The following is a 17,829-nucleotide window of genomic DNA, read 5'->3' on the forward strand; positions in this document are numbered from 1 at the left end:
ACACTGTCTTAGCACATCTGCACACACTGCCAGTGAATTGAGTTACCATGAGATATCCCCACTGATTAACCTTTTGAACTTTAAATTTTATTATTTTTATTTGTACTAAAGGTTCTTGAATGAAGTAGTGTAATACATGCACTAAAAGCAGCATTTAGTTTTCCACAATCATCCTCTGCTATCCAGGAAGAGACTTAGATAGAAAAAGGTTTCTAAGTTCTTCCCAGATGTCAGATCAGGCTGAATATAAAAGACTAATACCCATTGCTAATATAATCAAGGCCTTAGCATATTGAGACTGAAGGGAACACTTAAGACATTGACTATTGTTTTCGCTCCAGCAACGGAGGAATGAATAACTGCCTTCTGTGTCTATAGAAAGCACTCCCCCCACACAACTTTTGTTCTCCCTGGAGGGTCCTGATCTGTGACCTTAATAATAACATCATCCAGGGATCCCAAACCCAGTGCCAGTGGGTCCAGGCACATAAGGCAACTTGCAAAGCTGGCCAGGCAGGGCTGTGAGGATCCGAGCTCTGCCGCCTCTCAAGAAGCAGCTGACTCTAAACCTCATTCAATTAACGCTATGCAGGGTTGCCAGCCTGGTGTTTCCAGAACTTCCCGTTATTTGAGATGTTCCATACCCCTATGTTTAAGTGCCAGATTATATTTTTAGTGCTGTGCCAGCCCAATAAAACCTGTCTGTGGGGCACAGCAGTCCACAGGCTAACAACACTTAGTAACTATGGCGACAGCTCATTGCCATCTACTGTTCTTACCATTGGATGTGAAACTGTGTACTTTATTAAACTTGCCTGGAGAATGAATATGTTGGGTTAAATATCTGATGTGCTTATGTGAGTTTTCTTTAAGAGAACAACCAAAAGCCCTGTTATGTGATACCTCCTTTTCTTTGCAACTATTAAGAGCATAAAGCAAATATATGTTGTTCTTAAAATATATAAAAAAAATTTTCAGCCTAGTGTCCTGTAGTTTCACAGCCAAAAGCCTTAAACTCACATTTCAAGTTGGCTTGCTCTATTAGCCCTGGCCCTCAGCAGATGCTGCAGAGGGAACGAATCAGTGGTAAGTGGCCTTTGTTGAGTAAAATATGGTTTTACTGTCTGCCAGTCCCCTTTTCCTGGGTCAGGTTGGGTGATTTTTTTCCCAGTGTTTTAAACTTAACAATTTAAATAATTTTATCAGGACAATAACCCTACTGGTATTTCAGATGGCATCAGACATTACTTTATAACCATTCCCACTTGACAAGTCTAGGACTCACTCATTTTATTATGTTTAATTTTAAATCCCCAAAGCCCATTTATTCAGGGCCTAATTATAAAAGTTACTTGCACTAGGCATGATTCTGCCCAGAGAAAATTAAAAATATCTGGTACCTCTTCAAAATTTACTTTCTAAAATAGAAATTAACTGTGGTATAATCAGCAGGAACATGGGACATAGTAATGTCCTAGCTTGTTTTGATGGTACTTTGCCACCTCACCTAAAATGCCATCCAACCAACTTGCCAACCTCATTTGAAAGAGTGCTAGCAACAGCTGAAATGGAAGATTCTTCTCTTTTTTTTAACATCAGAAAAAAAGAACTGCAGAGACATCTAGTGTGGTTTCCCCCATTCCTACCCTGGGAAGTGGATAAAGATGAGGTTCCCTTTATTACACAGTACACCGTAGGGAGGGTTTAGGATACACTAACACTCTAACCTTACATATTTGTATTGGCTTTTAGCCAGGCCCATGCCACCAGAGAGGTCAAGGGCAGACGTCCAATTGTCTCACAACAACATTGTATTATCTTTTATAAGATATACCATCTGGGTGATCATGATCCTTTGATATCAACTCATCGTAATGAGCCAACTTCTTGCAAGAGCAAGAAGAGTTAACTGGAACCACAGACAGACAAGCCGAGGCAGTGGCAAGAAGGCAGAGCAAATGTGGGCGCTGAGCACAAACCACAAGTCAGCTTGTGAGAAGAGCTTTAATGTAGCCTGCTCACTACTCCTAAGTGTCTTCACCCATCAGTCTTAGGGCAATAACATAAGGCATGCCAGCCTGAGGTGGTGATTTAGTGGGAAGCCTGGCTTCCTTCTGCCTCCTGTTGCTTAGCAATGGGCTTCTCACTGATTTCAGCTCTGCAGGCAGATCTGGGACATGTGAAAGTGTTAGTTCTTCCTGCTTTACACCAAATTATTCTAGTCCCGCTTACTGCTGAAGAGAAGCAGAGTTTTCTCGAACTTCTGAGGTTTCCGCTGCTGCCTGCTCAACTGCAATGCTTCCTTGGAGGCGGAGGACGGTTCTTGATGGTCTTACACTTGGGAATGTGCCGCTCGGCCACCTTGGGGGCAAAGTGCCGGCTGCAGTGGGGACACTGAAGATAGTCTGGGTTTTCTGCAGGCAGGATGGGGGGCAAGTGTGAGGGGTCTCCACCTTTGGCAATTACCTGCTGGATCTCTCGAGCCTGACGGAGGGTACGGATGAAAGATTCATGCTTCTGTCTCCAGTTGCTCTTATGAGGGGGCTCAGCCTATAAGTAGAAGGAAGACTGATCATCCAACCTGGCATTTATCTCATCTCCTGAGTCTCCACTATAAGGATGGTAAGGAAGTAAAAAGGTGTTAATTTGCGAGGTCAAAGAGAACAGGAAAGGAGCAACAGGGAAAACAGACTTGGAGGGGACACTTCAAGGGCCTGCAGGGGGGTAAGTACCGGGAGGCAGGCCACTTCCCCCACAGAACCCTCGAGAGCCTCCACGCTCGGAAGTAAGTGCCAGGTAGTGGGAAGGGGGCGGTGCCGGGCCGGAAATAGGTTGGATCGCAGGGCTGCTTTCCCACTGGGCACATCCGGCCCCCTCACAGGAGAACAGGGATTTATTCTCTGGAGAAACTGACCAGCCAGGTGGCAGATTCAGGAAGTCCAGGCAGAGGGGGGAAAGGGTTCATTCTAGGGCTGAAAATAGGGATTAAGTACAAGTGTGCAGGATAGATTGTGGAACTGTCAGCCTCCTTCACCTACTCAGCTCCCAGACTACCAGGCATATGGGCACCTTCTTAGGGGACTGACGGGTTCTCTAGATGCACCAAGCAGGCAACAGAAGAGCCATCAGGCTCTGGCTCTGGGGGACCCCAATTAAAAGGCTCACTGTTTGATAACCCTAATATGAAGGTCCTTAGTCAATAAGCCCCACTTAAGCTTAAATATGAATGGACAACCAAGTATTACCAGTTATTTGAGTACTTTCTAACAAGACAAGCACCAAAACAAGAACACGATCAAACACTCAGGAAGCAGCAACAAGTCAGGTAGCAGAAGAAAAACAATTTGTACAAAAAATTCTAATATCGCCTGACCTGTGCTGGCACAGTGGATAAAATGTCAACCTGAAATGCTGAGGTCACTGGTTCGAAACCCTGGGCTTGCCTGGTCAAGGCACATATAAGAAGCAACTACTATGAATTGATGCTTCCTGTTCCTGCCCCCCTTCCTTTCTCTTCTCTCTAAAAAAAAAATAAATAAATAAAACCATTTAAAAATCCTAATATTAACAAAGGAGTACTAGGAGAGATTGTATCCATGAAACAAGAATATATATACTAGGGAAAAGGAATAACCAAAGAACCAGAAAGAATTATTATAAATTAATTAAATTATATAGTTAAATAATTATATAGTTAAAAATAAAAATAGAAATGTTATAAAACAATGTCAAGAAAATTATGCAGAATGGGGAAAAAATCAAGATGGGAGAGTAGGAAAGAAAATATTAAAAAATTAGAAAGTCCAGGAAGATCAACATCTGACCAACAGGCATTCCAAAAAGAACAGAGAAAGCAAGAGGAGGAAATTACTAAAGAAATAATATTATAAACATTCCTAGAGTTACATGTCACTACTCCTGAGACTGAAATAGCCTAGCAAGTATCCAACACAATCATTGTAAAATTTCAGAATTTTAGAATGAAGAGAGAATCCCATAAGCTTTTAGAAAAAGAAAAAAAAAATTTCATACAACAGAGCAAGAATCAAAATGGCGTTAAATTTCTCAACAGTAACATTGGATTCTAAAAGCTAGTGGAAAATGCCTCAAAAATTCTGACAAAAACATTTTTCACCAAGAATGTTATTTTTTTTTTAATTTATTGATTTTCTTAGAGAGAGGAGAGAAAAAGGAGTGGGAGAAGGAACAGGAAGCATCAACTCATAGTAGTTGCTTCTCATATGTGCCTTGACCGGGTAAGCTCAGGATTTCGAACCAGTGACCTCAGCATTCCAGATCCACACTTTATCCACTGCGCCATCACAGGTCAGGCCACCAAGAATTTTATACTTGGCCAAATCATCAACATAGATATTTTCATTCATCCCAAGACAAAGAAAATATGTCTCCTGTGCATCTTTCTTAGTAAGCTTCCACAAGGCAAGGAGTAGGGCAAGAAAAAGGAAGACAAAGGATGCTGAAAACAGGGGACCCAAACAATGGAGAAGCAAAGAGAAGTCCCAAGACAACAGGTCTGCACCAGGCCTGGAGAATAACCAGTCCAGATAGAGTAGGAGGAAAACAAGTGGTCAGAGGGTGGTTTCCAGAATTTAAAAGAATCAAACTGACCAATTGTGAGAGGTGTTTGGGCAATTACAAAACCATTAACATGTTTATGGAGATAAGGCATGAAGGAAGCTGAGCAAATGAAAACATGAGTCAATTATTAACTCCAGGTGTATGTAGGCAAAATTAATATGGTTATTATAATGTAAATATCTTACTGCGTTAATTGCAATTGTGTTAATGACTACTGGTTTAACGCAAAGTTGTGATTCCACCTCAATGGAAGTAGGAGGAGAAAAGTAGGAGGAGAAGGGATAAGAAAGGGAGTTTAACCTGCAGCATCTATAAGAGGAACTCAACAGATCATGTACAAAGTTGATAAATCAAGAAAATAGTGTACTATTTAGAAATATGGAAATGCATACCAGAAGAGTCATCCATCAGAACTACAGACTGCCAATGGAACAGAATAGAGAGCCCAGAAATAAAACCACATATATACAGTCAAATCATCTTTGATAAAGGAGCCAAAAACACACAATGGAGAAAAGAAAGCCTCTTCAATAAATGGTGCTAGGGAAAACTGGAAAGCCACATGCAAAAGAATGAAACTCGACTACGGTTTGTCCCCTTGTACTAAAATTAATTTAAAATGAATCAAAGACCTAAATATAAAATCTGAAACAATAAAATACATAGAAGAAAACCTAGATACTAAACTCATGGACTTTGGCCATAGAGAACATTTTATTAATTTGACTTCAAAGGCAAGGGAAGTAAAGGCAAAGATAAATGAATGGGACCACATCAGACTTAGAAGCTTTTGCACAGTAAAAGAAACTGACAACAAAACAAACAGACCGCCAACTAAATGGGAGATGATATTTTCAAACAATAGCTCAGATAAGGGGCTAATATCCAAAATATATAAAGGACTCACAAAACTCAACAACAAACAAGCAAACAATACAATAAAAAAAATGGGAAGAGGACATGAACAGACACTTCTCCGAAGAAGAAATACAAATGGCCAACAGATATATGAAAAGATGCTCATCTTCACTAGCTATTAGAGAAATGCAAATCAAAACTACAATGAGATACCACTTATACCTGTTAGATTAGCTATTATCAACAAGACAGGTACTAACAAGGGTTGAAGAGGCTGTAGAGAAAAAGGAACCCTCATTCACTGTTGGTGGGAATGTAAAGTAGTACAACCATTATGGAAGAAAGTATGGTGGTTCCTCAAAAAATTAAGAATAGAATTACCATATGACCCAGCAATCCCTCTACTGGGAATATACCCCCCCAAACTCAAAAACACTGATACGTAAAGACACATGCAGCCCCATGTTCATCGCAGCATTTTTAATGGTGGCCAAGACATGGAAACAACCAAAACGCCCTTCAATAGATGATTGGATGAACAAAATGTGGTACATATACACTATGGAATACTACTCAGCCATAAGAAATGACATAGGATCGCCTGACCAGGCGGTGGCGCAGTGGATAGAGCGTCGAACTGGGATGTGGAAGACCCAGGTTCGAGACCCTGAGGTCGCCAGCTTGAGCGTGGGCTCATCTGGTTTAAGCAAAGTTCACCAACTTGGACCCAAGGTCGCTGGCTCGAGCAACGGGTTACTTGGTCTGCTTAAGGCCCGCGGTCAAGGCACATGTGAGAAAGCAATCAATGAACAACTAAGGTGCCACAACGAAAAACTGATGATTGATGCTTCTCATCTCTCTGCGTTCCTGTCTGTCCCTATCTATCCCTCTCTGTCTCTAAATAAATAAATAAATAAATAAAATCTTAAAAAAAAAAACTAAGTAAAGAAATGACATAGGATCATTTACGACAACATGGAAGGACCTTGATTGATAACATTATACTGAGTGAAATAAGTAAATCAGAAAAAACTAAGAACTATATGATTCCATACATAGGTGAGACACAAAATGGAGACTCATGGACATAGATAAGAGTGCAGTGGATAGCAGGGGGAGGGGAAGGGAGGGGAGGGAGGAGGAGGGGCATAAAGAGAAACAAATAAAAGGTGACAGAGGACGATTTGACTTTGGGTGATGGGTATACCACATAATCGAATGTCAAAGTGATCTGGAGATGTTTTCTCTAAATCTATGTGCTCTAGTTGACCAATGTCACCCCGTTAATATTAATTGTCTAAATAAAACTAAATTAAAAAAAAAGAACTACAGACTGCCTCTGGGAACAAGATTAGGGCTGGAGATGGAAGAAGTAGAATACTACGAATCTGTATTATAAATCACTTAGTAATACATGATTATAAAAATGGATTTGAATATTTGGATTAAAATGACTTAAAAAGAAGAAAAAAGGAGGCAAGAAGTTACTTGGTAATATGACATCATTAATGGTGAAGAGATGGTAAAGAGCAGTGTCAGAGACGGAATCCAGGAACCTTTCAAAGAACTGAAGTAGAGAAACGTTTGTTAGTTATATGATACTTAAACTTAAATTCTTCATTGTATTAAAATTTTATTCCATTAACACAATCAAAAAGTACAAAATGGGACCTCCGTGTTCCAATGCTTCTGGTCCAGTAGAGAGACAGGAGGTATGGAGAACATTAAAGGATATTGGAAAAATCACCAGCTCTGAGTACACTGGAGGAGAGACAGGGAGACACAAACAACTCAGCTCCCAAAAGCACAGAGTTGGGGACCAAGACTGAGGATAGTCCAAGGAAGAGAGCACATCTCAATCCAGCTCCTTTCTGTCTTGGTATTCTCAATACAAATATCCCCCCAAACTCGTTTCTGCAAAGCAAGAGTGTCTGAGCTCAGAAACCCAGTTCTTTTACTTCACTGACCACGGTATTTAGGAATTTAAGAAATACAAGGTTCTTTTAGGTTCTGAACAGAAATAAACCACTATAGTGGGACAGAAAATACCCCAGTGGATTATTGGGTTGATCAGAAAGAAAACAGGAAAGAACACACACTGGTGATCATATCTTTACCTGCAAGAGCAAAATGTTGACTTCTCATTTGAAACTGGACTTCAACCTGACCTGTGGTGATGCAGTGGATAAAGCGTCAACCTGGAAACACTGAGGACGCCAATTCGAAACCCTGGGCTTGCCTGGTCAAGGCACATATGGGAGTTGATGCTTCCTGCTCCTCCCCCCTTCTCTCTCTCTCCTCTCCAAAATGAATAAAAAATATTTTTTTAAAAAATTGGACTTCAGCCTGACCAGGCGGAGGGGCAGTGGATAGAGCATCGGACTGGGATGCAGAAGACACAGGTTTGAGACCCCGCGGTCGCCAGCTTGAGCACGGGCTCATCTGGGTTGAGAAAAAAAAAAAAAAAAAGCTCACCAGCTCAGATCCAAGGTCGCTGGCTCAAGCAAGGGGTCACTCCGTCTGCTGAAGGCTCACAGTCAAGGCACATATGAGAAAGCAATCAATGAACAACTAAGGTGTCGCAACGAGAAACTGATGATTGATGCTTCTCATCTCTCTCTGTTCCTGTCTGTCTGTCCCTATCTATCCCTCTCTCTGACTCTCTCTCTGTCCCTGTAAAAAAAAAAAAAAAAAAATTGGACTTCAAGGAAATTATCTGTGAACACAGAAGGGACTTTCTTGTGGTGACCTCCAAACCGTACTGAAAGAAAGAACTCTAACGGCAAATGAGCTCTCCTAGCAGCCAACAAAGAAACATGAGTTTTTAAAGGGCCCAGCGAATACGCACATAAATTGTAAAGTGCTAACAGACAAGAGGTGCTAGTGCAGCCGAGGAAGGGTTGGAAAGAAAACAGAATGAGCCTCTCATATGTTGCTAGATGTTAGAGCTGGGTGGGGTTTTGAGGTCACGTGGTCTAGACCAGGGGTCCCCAAACTTTTTACACAGGGGGCCAGTTCACTGTCCCTCAGACCATTGGAGGGCCGGACTATAAAAAAAACTATGAACAAATCCCTATGCACACTGCACATATCTTATTTTACAGTAAGAAAACAAAATGGGAACAAATACAATAATTAAAATAAAGAACAAGTAAATTTAAATCAACAAACTGACCAGTATTTCAATGGGAACTATAGGCCTGCTTTTGGCTAATGAGATGGTCAATGTGCTCCTCTCACTGAGCACCAATGAAAAAGGTGCCCCTTCCGGAAGTGCGGCGGGGGGCCGGATAAATGGCCTCAGGGGGCCGTAGTTTGGGGACCCCTGGTCTAGACTTTTCTAAATTTTGAATATTTGCATACCACATTCACTTTCTCCCCATATGAATATTTTTCTTTAAATTCATGATTCCCAAAACCAAGGATGCAATATGTTTTATTTTTCTAAAACACACGAAAACTACTAAAATAAAAAATGTTGGTCAGCATGCCATACTTTAAGAAACACTCATTTACAAAATAAGAGGCATAACCTTGATGGGGGGGGGGGGGCTGGGGGGGGTGGAGTTATTTACGGGACACTCTCTCCAGATCCGACGGTCCAAATGTGCCTATGAATTTCCCTTAAATGTATCATGGAAATGTCCTAAAGTCCTTACTTTTTACAACCTAGTTTTTCTACAGCTAGGATTGTTACCCAAAAATAACGTCCTTTACCTTTAAGGTGTTTATACTCTAAATGGAGAGAATTCAAAACTTAATTGCATTTCACGTATTTACTTAGAAGGGATAGCAGAATTGAGCTAATCTTGAAAAAGTAGATATGGTTACCGGAGTAGTAACAGATTCCAATCTTGGGAGGTGCTAAAAAGTATATTACAAAGTAAAAGGAACTCTCTCAAGGTAGTGAAATGCAGAATAGTTTTTTTCTTTATATTTTTCATGTCTTTTAAGTTTTCTACAATAAATGTTTATTAATTTTATAATCAAAAAGACATAGGCCCTGGCCAGTTGGCTCAGTGGCCTGGCAAGTGGATGTCCTGTCCTGGCGAGTGGATGTCCCAGGTTTGATTCCCAGTCAGGGCACAGAGGAGAAGTGACCATCTGCTTCGCTACCCCACCCCACCCGTTTCTCCCTCCCTCTCTCTCTCTCTCTCTCTCTCTCTCTCTCTCTCTTCCTCTCTTCCTCCTCCTCCCCTCCTGCAGCCATGGCTCAATTGGAACAAGTTGACCCTGGGCACTGAGGATGGCTCCATGGCCTCTGCCTCAGACGCTAAAAAATGGCTCCAGTTGCAACAGGGCAAGGACCCCAGATGGGCAGAGCATCGCCCCCTAGTGGGTGTGCCGGGTGGACCCCAGTCAGGCGCATGTAGGAGTCTATCACTGCCTCCCCTCTTCTCACTGAATTTAAAAAAAAGTCGTGTGTGTGTATACTTAATGTTTTTTTAACTTTTATTTTTTTATTTTAGTGAGAGAAGAATGGGGAGAGAGAGACAGAGAGAGAGAGAGAGGGACATTGATATGTCCCTGTTTGTGCCTTGACCGAAGATCAAACCCGCAACCTCTGTTTTGTAACGATGCTCTAACCAACTGAGCCATATATTTTTAAGTCTAGATTTTGGAGTCATTTTAACCCAGATTTATAGGCTGACTCTGCCATTTAAAGCTGTTTGTGATCTCAAGCAAGTTAACCTTTCTGAGATTTGATTTTGAATTGATGAGATGATGAAATCCTCACATGGTTATGGTGAGGGTCATATGAAAAGTTCCTGTCACAGGCCCTGGCCGGTTGACTCAGTGGTAGAGCGTCGGCCTGGCATGCAGTAGTCCCGGGTTCGATTCCCGGCCAGGGCACACAGGAGAAGCGCCCATCTGCTTCTCCACCCCTCCCCCTCTCCTTCCTCTCTGTCTCTCTCTCCCCCTCCCACAGCCAAGGCTCCATTGGAGCAAGGATGGCCCGGGCGCTGGGGATGGCTCCTTGGCCTCTGCCCCAGGAGCTGGAGTGGCTCTGGTCACGACAGAGCGACGCCCCGGAGGGGCAGAGCATCACCCCCTGGTGGGCATGCCAGGTGGATCCCGGTCGGGCGCATGCGGGAGTCTGTCTGACTGTCTCTCCCTGTTTCCAGCTTCAGAAAAATACAAAAAAAAAAAAAAAAAATGAAAAGTTCCTGTCACAGTAATAATCAATAAATGTTAATTCTCACTTTTTCCTTATATGACACTTGAAATTTTTCTTAAAAAAAAAAAAAAGAAAAGATCCTTGCTCTGGCCAGATGGCTTGGTTGGTTAGAGTTTCATCCCAAGCACAGAGGTTATGGGTTTGCTCCCCAGTTAGGGCACATACAGGAACAGATGATGTTCCTGTCTTTCTGTCTCCCTTTCTCCTTTCTTCTCTCTTTAAAATTTTTTAGTTAGTTAACTAAAAAAACAAAAAACCTTATGAGGATATAACACTGATTGCCCATGCAATGATGCCTGCTCAAAGTCAAATCCGTAAGGACCTTGTTACCTTGACTGAGGCTGGTCCCTTCCAGTTCAAGTACTGCTCTAGCTCTGTGCCCTTGGCCCGGGCCATGGAGGAGTCAAACACTTTCCTCTTGGAACCCTGCATCCTGCTGCAGACGTTGGAGTGTCTCTCCAGCCTGAGCAGGAGAAACTTGCGTCCGCAGTGGCTGCACTCCCCGAGTTCTGGCTCTTCAGTGGAACAGCTGGAACCTGAGGAGTCTGGTGCCCTAGATAAGGTAGAATTGCTGCTGGACCCAGGCGAAGCACTGCCTGGTGCTTCTGAAGGCTGAGAAAACTTTTCCTTCACTGGTCCAGAGACTCGGTCTCGGATTTTGTTATTGCTTGCCACTAGTCTTTCCCTTTTGAGCTTCTGTATCCCATAATCAGAGAACTGGAATGGACTAGAATTTTCTTGAGACCATCCCCGAGTTCCACCCTCTCCACTGTCTCTACTGAAGACCTCGTTGGGCCTGTATTCTGGGGAGAAGATCGGTTTGTACATGGTGTTGCTATTACCTTTAACTCTCCTGGGGACTGTCAGTCTCTGTAGCTCTCCTTTTTCATGTTCCTCAGCCTGTTCCTTTTCCTTCTGGATCCTTCTCAGTTCAACCTCTGTCTTCTTCAGCTTTTCCCTCAGGAGGGTCTCTTTTCTTTGAATTTCCTCCTCTAAACTCTCCCGTGCAGCTTCTAATCTTTGGATCTCCGTCCACTCAGTCCTGCTGGGGTTTGCCCGGGCCTTCTCTTCCTGCATGGCAGCAACAATACCAACCCCAGATGATTTTGCCCAGTTCCTCGAACCCAAACTGCTGTATGAAAACTCCCCTGGCCCAGGGCATCTTGGAGAGACGTTCTGGCCCCCATCCATGCCAGTCTCACCTGGACTGCGAGACTTCCGATGGAACACCGGTTTCAGTGGGTATGCCCGGTCCACTCCAACTCGCTTCTTTGTAAAGGGGAGGAATTCCTGGTTCTTCACTTTGGGATACCAGGATTGAGGGGCTGCCGAGTAAAATAAACCCTTTGCTTGGCTCTGGAGATGGGTTCTTGGATCTTGCTGGCTGATCCCAGCATAGTGGGGATAGTAGTTACCGGCTTCTGTGCAGCTGTTCCATTTGGAGTGAGCGTAGAGATTATTCAGCGTTGGTTCTCTATTGCTCAAAATATTCCCCCGGGAATTGTTCCTCAGGTGCCCCATTGAGGATTGCTGGGAAGAGTCCCCTTTTTCACAGGGGTCTTGCTTAGTTGAGTGGAGCCCTGGTCCTTCTGTTTTACTATCTGGGAGCATGATGCCCGCAGGCGGAGGTGGCACCAAATGGAGACTGGCCACTCAGGGCCTGGACTGAAGCCTAGGAGAGATTTACACCAGATAAATGTGAGAAGTCTGTCTGAGGTTCACCCCAGTCGCTAAAGCAAACTGTTTCTACATTCGTCCTAACCACATTTTCCTATAAACATTTTAGGGACAGTAGTGCTGGTTCTCACTAGAGCTTTCCTTTAGTAAGCATTTGGTGAGTGCTTGTTCCTTATTTGTGAATGTTAGTTTCTGAGAACAGAAAAATTAATGTGACACAGGTGTTCCTGCCACCTACCTTTCCCCTCCAGTACCCGCCTCTGCCGTACAGTGTACTCCGTAATAGGTGGAAAGAGCTATTGAAAAGAGCTATTGGATTGAACGTCGGATTTTAATCCTGTGACACAGGACAAGCAACTTCCCCTTGCTGGCTCCAGTGTCTTCTCCCATAAACTGAGGGCTTCGCTCAGAGTTACCTGACTGCAATTTAGGGACGTTCCGACTCTAAGCCCAGCCCTATCACTTTACAGGTGAGAAAACCGGGCCCGGAAGCGAGTGGCAGGCACAAAGAGACTTCCCTCCTGCTGGATCCTTGCCTGACTCCAAGGAGCAAAGAGGCCGCTCAGGGCCAGCAGGTTCCTGGCTGTCAAACCCTCACCCGAGGAGTCCCTGCGGGGCAGACGGCGGGAGGTTTGTAACTTGAGAAGCGGGAGCCACCTGACCTGACCGCCGCTGGTTTTAGATCCGGAACAGGAAGTCACCTTCTGTCCTGGAGGTGTCAGCGAGGTTACCCCCATTGGACACTACGCTTTGGAGACAAGCCTTCATCCTTTTTCCATCCAGCCCTTAGGACATCCAGGTGCTGACCTCATGTCTCTCCGCCCTTCCGCGTACCTGAGGCTCTCAGGGACAACTTCTTCTCAGGAACAAACCCCAACAGATTTCCCCACCAAAACCCTTCACTCAACTGACCTAGCGCAGGCGTTCTCAGGGGCCCCTGTTGTTCCCGTTGCCTGGAGACGGGAGCGTGCGCGCCCGGCCCCCCCTCTCGCCACTTCAGAATCACGCACAGGCGCAGTACTAACGTGAAGGGGTGCGGCTGGCCTGAGACTTGATGCGGTGTCCCGCCAGCTCTGCTGCTCCGTCCAGCCCTGCCCTTGGGAAACGGGGGAGGGGACGGGAGAGGCTTTTTTGGGGCTTCATCAAAGATTTTGTATTTTTCTGAGGACGATGACCCCAGACCTTGGGGCGTGCCCTTCTCTGGCAGAGGGAGGAACCCCTAGATATGCCCTGGAGTCATTGTGCCGTAGGAGTCCGAGATCCGTCCACTTGGTGGGAGTGGGCCTGCTGATAGCCTTTCTTAGCACGCTTCGCTGCTTGGTACCGGCCCCAGGTACGGCTATATATAATTAATATGTCTCCGTGCTTTTCCTCGCCAATAGTTTGGACTTTGCGGTCAGATTTTAGCAACTCAGCTGGATTTTGCTGCGCGGTGTCTTTCTGGGGTAGTTTTGTAGCCAATCTAATTATTTTGATGTAGTGTTTTATTCTCACGTGGTAACTCTGGCCGTCTCTTCTTACGGCCTAAGAATGACTCAACCAAATGTAATGATAATCAAGTTAACTACCAGATCGAAAAGAATCAGTATAACCTGGTGTCAACACTAAGTGATAATATTCTATGACTTGTTAACATCAGAAGAGTTTATTTGCCTCATGCTTCAGTTCATTTGTGTAAGCTGTTTGGAACAGGTGATTGACTTTTTTTTCCTGTAACTACTTAAAAGATTCATGCTCGTGGAAAATAATATAGACAGCAGTAGGCAGTAGTGTTGCTACTTTGACATGTCATATTACAGCTTTTACAATTACAAAGAAATTCCTTGGTGGGTTCCCTAGGGCATTTTTAAAAATTTCTTTTCTTTCCTAGTTAACTGTCTACTGCCTTCTCTACAGTTTATGCAATTCAGATGTTTCCCACTCTTAAGGTGCCAATTATCTCAGCAGTCTGGCAACTGGGTAGCTTCCTTCCAGTCTGGCAGAATTTTCTAGAGTTTTTTCCCTCCATCTTGACATCCTTCCTTCTTTATGAGGAAGAAGAATCTTTCGATTTCTAGGCGTTCTCTTGAATTAATCCCTTTCAGAAATGGACTCCATCTTGTTAACTTCAAGTTGTGTCTTTCCATGTACTCCTTCTCTTTGGTTTTAAAATGCTATACTTTTTCCCCTGCAAAACAAACCTTATTTGACGTGTCACCTCTTTTCTTAGGGTCTCATTCATTACTCCTCTTCTCCACAAGACTTCTTGGTAGAAAACTTGACATTTGCTGCCCCCACATTCTCATCTCCCCCTCATTGTACAGTCCATTGTGGTGTGGCCAGGCTACCAGTGACCTTCCAGTGACCAAGGACAAAAGCTGCTACTTCTTCAGTCTACTTATTATTTTTTTAAATTTTTATTTATTTATTTTAGCGAGAGAAGAAGGGAGGGAAAGAGAGAGACAGGAATATTAATCTGTTCTGCATGTGCTCTGATCCGAAATTGAACCAGCAATCTCTGTGCTTCAGGAAGACACTTTAACTAACCAAGCTATCTGGCCAGGGCTAGCCTATTATTTAGTATAATTGATTTTTCACCCCCTTGGAATTCTCTCTTCACTTGCTCCTGTGCCTTCTTGGTTTCTTCTTTAATGTCCTTGCCCCATCTTCTTCCAGGCATCTGGCATTTGTCTTTTCTTCACCTGCCCCTGGAGTTTAGGACCTAGTCAACTTGGTCCCTACTGCCTACTAGTGGGCGTTCCAGCTTTCATGGTGGGTGGTAGCGGAGTAACCAAAGTTTAAATAAAAAGACAGATTTTTGGCCCTGGCCGGTTGGCTCAGTGGTAGAGCGTCGGCCTGGCATGCAGAAGTCCCGGGTTCGATTCCCGGCCAGGGCACACAGGAGAAGCGCCCATCTGCTTCTCCACCCCCCCCTCCTTCCTCTCTGTCTCTCTCTTCCCCTCCTGCAGCCGCAGCCGAGGCTCCATTGGAGCAAAGTTGGCCCGGGCGCTGAGGATGGCTCTATGGCCTCTGCCTCAGGCGCTAGAATGGCTCTGGTTGCAACAGAGCAATGCCCCAGATGGGCAGAGCATCGCCCCCTGGTGGGCATGCTGGGTGGATCCTGGTCAGGTGCATGCGGGAGTCTGTCTGACTGCCTCCCTGTTTTCAACTTCAGAAAAATATAAACAAACAAATAAATAAATAGTAAAAAAAAAACAAACCAAAAAACAGATTTAACTATAGTAAGTTGTTTTATAAAGATTTATTCTGCCAAACTTAGCAAAAATCTGACACAAAGTACTTGGTAGTAATTATTATTATATGCTTTAACTTGCTGTAACTCTGCTTTATAAATTTTATAAAGTAAACTTACTTCCCTACTTTATAAATCACCATTACTGTGGAACTGGTGGGCGGTTAGAAAATTTTACTACTAACAAATGCAAAAGTGGGCGGTAGGTATAAAAAGGTTGACTACCTCTGGTTTAGGTGTTCTCCAAAGCCCTCTTATTTCTCATACATATGCAGGTCCAGACATTCTCTTCCTTAATGGTTTCATCCAAATGCTGAAATTTCAGGTATCACCTATGTTTAAATGATAACTGGCTTAGTTAGCTCTCTCTCCTTAGTTGCAGACTCGATTTTCCATCTATTTAGTACCTCAGGAACCCGAAACTCAATATGACAGGAAACAGACTCGTGATCATCTCCCCATTGCCCAGTCCACTTCTCCAGTGTTCCCTCTCATGCTGAAAGCATCAGTCACCTTCTACTCCATCCCCTTTGTCCTCCCTTACCTCTAAATGGGCATCGGGTTCTGACTAATTTACTCTGCATTGTCTCTCTCTCTCTCTCTATCTCTCTTTTTTTTTTTTACAGAGACAGAGAGTGAATCAGAGAGAGGGACAGATAGGGACAGACAGACAGGAACGGAGAGAGATGAGAAGCATCAATCATCAGTTTTTTGTTGTGACACCTTAGTTGTTCATTGATTGCTTTCTCATATGTGTCTTGACCGTGGGCCTTCACAGACCGAGTAACCTCTTGCTCGAGCCAGCAACCTCGGGTCCAAACTGGTGAGCTTTTGCTCAAACCAGATGAGGCTGCGCTCAAGCTGGCGACCTCGGGGTCTCGAACCTGGGTCTTCTGCATCCCCGTCCGACGCTGTATCCACTGCGCCACCACCTGGTCAGGCTCTGCATTGTCTCTTTTTAAAATTTTATTTATTTATTTATAAATTTTAGTGAGAGAGAAAGGTACAGAGAGAGAGAGGAACATACATCTGTTCCGGTATGTGCCCTGACCAGGGATTGAACTAGCAACCTCTGTGCTTCAGGATGATGCTCTAACCAATTGAACTATCCAACCAGGGCTCTGTATTGTCTCTTATACATGACTCTTCCTTTACATTTCTACTGCCCTGTGTGAGTTCTTACTCAATGAGATGGCATGCATCACTCTCCTAACTACTATTCTTTATTTTTTCAAAGTTTTTATGAGTTTATTTGCGTCAAACTGAAGATATATGCCCGGGAGCAAAATCTCCCTGCTTTTCTTGTCTTCAACATCTACTCTTTGAGTTCATCCTTCCTGCTACTGCCAGAATAATTATTCTAAATATGTCTCACCCTATCATTCCCCTACCCAGTGGCTTCTACCTTTACCTATAGAATAAAGTTAAGATGTATAATTTTAACCTGGTATTTCAACCTCCAGCCTATCTTTCACACCCTGCCTCCCCCGAGTCCAGCCCAGTGGATCTCAACCCTGGCTGTGCTTTAGTACTACCTGGAAAGCAATTCCTGGGGGTGAGACCTGGGTATCTGCATTTTTCAAAGGTCCCCTCAATGTCCTAATGTGTGGCTAGGATTGAGAGCCCCCGGTCTAGCCACACCTGACTACTTGCACTTTCTTACCTCAGTGGTACTACCTCACTCCAAGCTCCACATACTGAGAGGTGGTAGAGCACAGTATTTATGGAAGTGGGCTCTGCACTTAGACTGCTTGGAACTAAATCCTGGCTCCATCACTTAACTGGTTGTGGTTGGGTAATAGTCTGTTTCCTCCAAGAACATTTTCCTAGTCTTCCCAGTCAGAATGAATGTCTTGGTTCCTTTGTGCACTCCTGATATTTTCTGTTCTTGTTATAGCACGGGGCTGTCTCATGATGAGCTCTCAGTGATGTTCACGGAATTGAATTAGCATGTTGTGCATTGTATTGTCATTATTTGCATGCTTATTTGTTTCTTACACTAAATTAAAAAAAAAAAAAAACCTCTTTGAGGACAAAAATTGTATATCATTCATCTTTTTATATCCTATAATGTCCTATACATAGTGGACAATCAATGGGTTTTTAATTCTACAGAGAGAAAATAGTTTTTTAAAGGAATTTTAGAGAAAGATATAACATCAGCCAGGTACTCTGTTTATCATTATTTTCAAATGTTGCCAAGAATAACATTCAATCCAGCTTCCCTTCCTAACCCTACCTCATGCTAGCACTAAGGTTGTATTATTACCAGAAGGCAGACCTG

General features: G+C 43.6%; 2 protein-coding genes across 6 annotated transcripts in view; one reads left to right on the forward strand and one right to left on the reverse strand.

Annotated features, from left to right (window-relative positions):
- Positions 1-1,708: 1,708 nt before the first annotated feature.
- ZC2HC1C (zinc finger C2HC-type containing 1C) lies at positions 1,709-13,130 on the reverse strand. 3 transcript variants are annotated; one of them, XM_066344183.1, is made up of 3 exons: positions 13,015-13,130; positions 10,967-12,308; positions 1,709-2,550 (listed from the first exon to the last, which is right to left on the reverse strand). In XM_066344183.1, the coding sequence occupies exons 2-3, from the start codon at positions 12,245-12,247 to the stop codon at positions 2,287-2,289; spliced, it is 1,545 nt and encodes a 514-aa protein (XP_066200280.1). In that variant the 5' UTR covers positions 12,248-12,308; positions 13,015-13,130; the 3' UTR covers positions 1,709-2,286. The 3 variants fall into 3 exon arrangements, with proteins under 3 accessions (XP_066200280.1, XP_066200281.1, XP_066200279.1); XM_066344184.1 differs by having other exon boundaries at positions 12,976-13,045; XM_066344182.1 differs by lacking the exon at positions 13,015-13,130 and adding an exon at positions 12,730-12,832.
- The window catches only part of LOC136377415 (acylphosphatase-1), a 46,989-nt gene continuing 42,157 nt past the window's right edge, over positions 12,998-17,829 (forward strand). For 2 of the 3 annotated variants that reach the window (XM_066344181.1, XM_066344175.1), the window contains exon 1: positions 13,350-13,646. In XM_066344181.1, the coding sequence (XP_066200278.1) occupies positions 13,484-13,646 (163 nt within the window). In that variant the 5' untranslated portion in view covers positions 13,350-13,483. Of the gene's footprint in view, positions 13,113-13,349; positions 13,647-17,829 lie in introns of those variants that run through there. The other variant, XM_066344178.1, reaches the window with a different exon arrangement.

Source organism: Saccopteryx leptura, chromosome 6 (genome assembly GCF_036850995.1).
Source record: "Saccopteryx leptura isolate mSacLep1 chromosome 6, mSacLep1_pri_phased_curated, whole genome shotgun sequence".
NCBI classification, from domain to species: domain Eukaryota; kingdom Metazoa; phylum Chordata; class Mammalia; order Chiroptera; family Emballonuridae; genus Saccopteryx; species Saccopteryx leptura.